Here is a 5,802-nt window from a genome sequence, read left to right on the forward strand (position 1 = left end):
CGGGGGGCGCACCCCTGGCCGGGGAAAGGGCGCGCGGGGGGTACCCCCGGCCAGCAGCCATGTCCCTGCTAAAGCCCCGTGCGAGGGGTACCGACCAAGGGCACCCAGGTGACGGGGGGCAGCCCACATCCTGTGCGCCCCAGAGCAACAGGATGCAGCTGCTGCAGTGTTTTCCAGGCTGCGGGCTCTCGCCTCTGGAAAACAAGCCGGGTGAGGATGATGGGGGGGAGCTTGGGAGGGGAAGAAGGGCACCATTTAACACCTCTCATCGCTAGTCAAGCCAACATCCTGCACAGGGAGGCACGGGTCCAAGGTGCGGGGAGGTTCGTGGCAGTGGAGTGGGACCGAGGCTCTCCCGGGTCAGCTCTACCGTCTGCCCTGCGGGGTCTTTGTCCCCTGTCCCCCTTCCTCTGCCCAGCTCCATCCCGCTTCCTCCTCCCAGGACACAGAGCACCCAGGCCAGGCACGGCTCCCCGGGGCAGAGCCACCAGCCCCCCAGTACTGGGAAGGCAGCTGACGCTCCCCGGGGCAGACACTCATCGGCACATTTGGAGCCTCCCCAGAAGGTTTATGAACCAAAAGCACTAAAACCACCTTCCTCCCAGGTAGGATTAATCCAGCACCAAGCCCCAAGCAACGAGGACGAACGCCGAAGCGCTCGGGGCACCCACGGTGGGTACAGCGGAGCGAGCGATGAGCCCACCGCTCGCTGCAATGATGAGACGCAGGCGTCCTGCTCCGCCGCCCCGGCTCCCGCGGAGAAGAAGCGGAGAGATTTAGCAAACTCCAGCGGACACCATCGTTTATCGGACTCGTTTTATTTTCCCAGTCACCAGAACACGTGTCGCTAACGGCTCCTCCTGAAACAAGCAGCTGTTCTTTGGCCGTTACCGGCTCCAAAATTAACCAAGACGGAAGAATTCAATCGCATCCCTCCTCCCAGCCCTGCTGAGCGTGCACGATTAAGGGATTGAGAGCATCTCGTTGCTCAGAGTTCGCGCGTATCCTAGCGCCTGAGAAGGCATTCGCGCCTTGGGTGAACCACGAACGCATCAAACCCCGCCGCTGCCAGCGACGGAGCAACCCCGGAGTGAATGTTATCGGCGGCAGCACCGGTGTCTCGGAGACACTCCAAGGAACACAGCCAACAACCAGGAGGGAGGATAATCTCCAGAAGAGACAGCCCCTTTCCCGCTTCCGTTCTCAATCTCTGCGAGGATATTTCAAGGCCCACAAAGAATAGGGGAAAAAAAAAACCCCACAACAACAAAAAAAAAAAAAGCAGGAGCAGGACCCAACGGGAAATAGAAAAGAAACAGGACGCAGGCAGAGACGGGGGGCAGCGCGGGGTCATGCGACACCTGCCAGCGATGGCCTTGCAAGGCGAGCCTGCAGCTGGGGACGGCAGGGACCGGCCGTAATTCTATCAACGGCCCCGGTAAACAAATAATAAATAATGTGGAACCAGTAAACAAAGCTGAGGCATAATCACGGGCTTTGTCAGAGCTCAAACCCAATCCAAATTTATACCCTCGCAACTCCCCCCGCCCCCTCACCAAAAACAAAGGGGGCCGTGCCCATAAATCTCCATACCTTGGAGCGCAGTGAATGGATTGTGATTGGAAGGGCGGACAACGCGCTGGCAGGAAGGGTGAAAGCAGCCCTGCTCGGCCACTCGCACCCCTCGTACAGGTGGCCGGTCGCTGCGTACACAGAGCTGCTTTATCACCCCGAACCGGGAGATCCGGGCTCCATCCTCCCAGGGGAGCCAACCTCCCTGCACTCCACCTCTCCCTCCCTAAAAGAACAACTCCCACAGGTACCGTGGGAGCTCACACCAGGCTCTTCCAGAAGGCAAAACTGCTGCTTTTCTTGGGAAAAGCTCCCAGGCTGCTGTGAAGCTGCTGGGAAATGCCCCTGCTTCCACGATTGAGAGATGGAGCTGGGAGCAGGGCTGGGAAACAACTCAAGCAGACACATACCTGGGATTTTGACTGAATCCTGGGCAATTCTGTTCTCCTCCCCGTCCAGGCGATCCAAGCCCACCGCTTCCGCCTTCAGAGGGGCGTCTTCCGTTGCAGACAGGGTGGTGTACGTACTGATCACCAGGATTCCCAGGCCGATCCACAGTATAACCTGCACAAGGCGCCAGAGCTCCAGTTAGCACAGCCAAACAAGCGGCACTGCTCCGTAAGGCATTCCCCATGCAAACAGGGTCTCCAAACAATTCCAAACTCAGAGCAATCCCACGTGTCATTATAAGAGGAGAGAAACTGAAGAGGCGAGAAAGTAGAAGTAGCTTTTGGCTGAGGTATTTGGACATGGAGACATATGAACGAGACTTTCAGACACCGGAAGCTGTTGAAGAGGCAACTCCTGTATCCTAAGGGCTCCAAAGCAAGCGGACAGGATGTAAGGATAGAAAAATGCACGTGGCAGACAAGAGTCCAGCTGCAAAGACTCATTCCCTGGTATTTCCAGCAGCTACGTTAGAAGACCGTGAAATCAGGCGGAGAACAGAGGTGCCCAACCTGTTTACAGCCCGAAAAGGTTGAAGGCGCTGTTTCAAAATACTTAATTTGTGAAAGCAAGAACAAGATGTCCACACACAAGCCCTGGGGGCCAGCACTCAAGGAGTTGGTAAGAAATAACTCCCTGATTTCCAGAAAGCGGGAAGCAAGTAGAATAGAAAGATAGAATCCGGGTCCTGCGGAGGGAAGGGCCCTGAATTTCTCTAACAAAAAAGGAGAAAGAGGCCACCACCAAAAAGGATGCTTCTACAGCTTATTCACTAAGGATAAACTGATCTAAAAGAATCTGATTTGACAGGTCTCTGGGAGAGAGATTCATGGGATAACTGGAGAAGGACAAGCAAGACGACGTGCAGCAGTGACAGGGGCAGAGGAACGTCCGCCGTGCTCGGTGCCGGGGCTGCCAAACGCCCACCCGCTCCTCCAGACGGAAGCGGAACCAGTTCAAAGAGCCGAGGGATCGCTGGCTGGCCACATCGACTGGGGAGATTTAACTCAGCTCTACTGTATTAGTTTTTACCGAGGTAATCACTGCAGCTGTCACGTAAGGGCTTCCCAAGGAACCCAGTTGCACGTCAACGGTACTGGACGACTGGTAAGAGAAAGTCTGCGAGGGCTCGTGCTGCAGGAAGAGTCCAAGAAGCGGCACCCTCCACTAGAAACACGGGTCTCCCCACAAGCTCCTTTTCCCAACAGGCCATGGAAACAACAGAAACCATAGGATGCAAGACAAAACGGCTCTGCAATGCCAAGAAGATGGAAGTTTGCAGCAAATTGGCATTTGCGACGCAGCAATTCCCCCCCCCGTCTCTTTTAAAGTGCGTTCTGCTCCCTGAAACGCCAAGGATCTGGGTTATTTCTGCAGGATCCCAGACAACACTGCAAACCACAGCTCTGCACCTCCCGGCTGCCCTGCGCGGCGCCCGGAGCTTGGACATGGCTGGTTCTCCTCTGCTTTTCACCAGCTCCCACCCTCATCCCTGCTGCATGCGTGCTGCTGCCGGGGTGAGGACACCGCTTCTTCCACCACGTGCCCAACAAGAACAACCTGCTACGCGTGCTGCACGGGGCAATCACAGAATCACGGAATGGGTTGGATGGGAAGCGACCTTAAAGCCCCCCCAGCCCCACCCCCTGCCATGGGCAGGGACACCTTCCATAGCCCGGGTTGCTCCAAGCCTCATCCAGCCTGGCCTTGGACACTCCCAGGGTTGGGGCATCCACAGCTTCTCTGGGCAACCTGTCCCAGTGCTCCCCACCCTCTCTGGGAAGAATTCCTTCCTGATGTCCCATCTCCATCTCCCTCTTTCCATTTAAACCCGTCTCCCCTTGTCCTGTCACTCCCTGCCTTGGGAAAAGCCCCCCCAGCTTTCTTGTAGCCCCCCAGGCACTGGAAGGGGCTCCAAGGTCTCCCTGGAGCTTCCCTTCTCCAGGCTGAACCCCCCAATTCTCCCAGCCTGCCAAGGGGAGACAACTCAAAGCAAAGGGGAGAAGCGAAACTGAAAGGAGCCGTTAAAATGTTGGCATCCCCAGGGCTGCCAGGAGAGGCTAATGTTTTCCTCTCCTTCCTCATGCCGAGGGGGATCGCCCCAAAACATGGTCCAGGGCAGTTGGACGCACAGAAACGCTGTTCTCAGCAGCCCCCCGCAGACAGACAGACGCCTGCAGAAGGAAAAGGTTGGTGGGACGCGCTGCAGCTCCGGACAAGGGACGAACGTCGTGGCCGGGGAGCAGAGGCCAGGCCTGAGGGATGTTGCAGAGGAAACAGAAGTAAGATCTGCTCCGTGCCTTGCCGTGTGGGCGCACAAAGAGCAGATATCCTGCCATCCCGCTCAGGCCAAAAGCGGAGTCAGCAGGTCCCTGCCACCGCTGCCCTCGGCTTGGAGCTCGTCCGCTTCCTCCCCCTCACACAATCCACCGCCCCGGCAGAAATGCACTTTCCAACTGGAAGGCTGTTCTGGAGACTCCCAGAAACAACAGCGGAAGAGGAAGAGTGTTTCCACAAAGGGGATCTATTCTGGTGTCACAGGAACTAGGAGCAAGGTGGGAGAGAGGGGAACGATAGGAAACGGCTGAAAACATGTTGTAAAAGGGAGTTTTGTTGTTTCTTATCTTCATGGGGAACCACGGGGTTGAATGCCCTGGATTCAAACCCCTCCGACTGTTTAACATTTGGAGTTCTTCTGGGAGCTTCCCAGAGCCGCGGGCACATTGTGGCACAGACAGGCTGGGCTGTCCGGGAGCCAGCAGCCGTCCCTCACCGTCGGCATGTCTCCTCCTCACCTACCCCGGCAGCAATCGGAGACCAGAATAAAGAGCTCCACAGTTTGGCTTAATTCCACAGAGATGGAATTGTACTCAAGGGACTTGCAGGGCTCATCCAGCAACCGAAAGAAGAGGAACGTGGGGTGCAAGGAGCCGGTGGCTGGAGGAACCAAACACAGGGGAATCACCTACCCCCGAAGGTGAGGAGCTGCACGAGTGAGCAAGGAGGGGGCAGGACTGCAGAGCTGTTATAAGCCCATGTCTGATCCCACAGGATCTCCCTGCATCCGAAAAGCAACTCCGCTGTGAGCCGAGACCCTACGGCAGAAGGGCCTCAACAGGGATGTGGCAAGAGGACATGCAAACCCCGCCAAGTCAGCAAGGCAAGGGCCTGTCTCCAGAGGGGAACACTCCGAGCACGGATCGGAATTCGGGAGAGGAAGTTTACACGGCTGTTTCCTCGGCCATTCGCTTTCCCTTGGCCGTTCCTTCCTCCCAGAAGATAACGGACTTTGTACAGCAGCGGTGTGTGCTCAGACCGTCTCCTCTGCCCACGCCTGAGCCATCAGGGAAGCAAAACAACCGCGCTCGTGCAGTGACGACGCCCTCCAAACTGCGCCAGTTTGGACACGGAGCGCGCGGAGTCATGGAGAGGGAATGCAGCCCCGGCCACTGCCAGGTTTCTCCGCTGCGACAGGGGTGCTGTACCGACCAAAAACGCCTGCCGGGAAGGCGCACTGGCCACAGGGAGGGCGGGGGGAATCTCTTTTCCATCTGCGCAGGAGCGGGAGCAAAGGGTCATTTCCTGACCTCGAGCAGCCTCTTCCCCAACTGGGACAAGAGCAACTCCGGCCTCCCTAGGAGCGGCCTCTCGGACAGGCTTGTGTCAACACTAGGAAGCCAACACCTTCCTGTCAGAAGCCAAACACTGTGTTTACAGACCTCACCGTGACCTTCGGCAGCACTCTGCCAAACCTGTCCCCCCGCCCGAGGCTCCCGCCGGCAG

At 57.4% G+C, this 5,802-nt stretch overlaps 1 protein-coding gene across 1 annotated transcript in view; it reads right to left on the reverse strand.

The window, feature by feature from the left end:
• Positions 1 to 5,802, reverse strand: part of SLC38A10 (solute carrier family 38, member 10) — a gene marked incomplete at both ends in the record, with an annotated part of 31,960 nt that overhangs the window by 8,738 nt on the left and 17,420 nt on the right. The window contains 1 exon segment of the mRNA XM_010151504.1: positions 1,983 to 2,136. Coding sequence (XP_010149806.1) covers positions 1,983 to 2,136 — 154 coding nt within the window.

This window comes from Eurypyga helias, unplaced genomic scaffold (assembly GCF_000690775.1).
Source record: "Eurypyga helias isolate BGI_N326 unplaced genomic scaffold, ASM69077v1 scaffold19535, whole genome shotgun sequence".
In the NCBI taxonomy this organism is placed as follows: Eukaryota; Metazoa; Chordata; class Aves; order Eurypygiformes; family Eurypygidae; genus Eurypyga; species Eurypyga helias.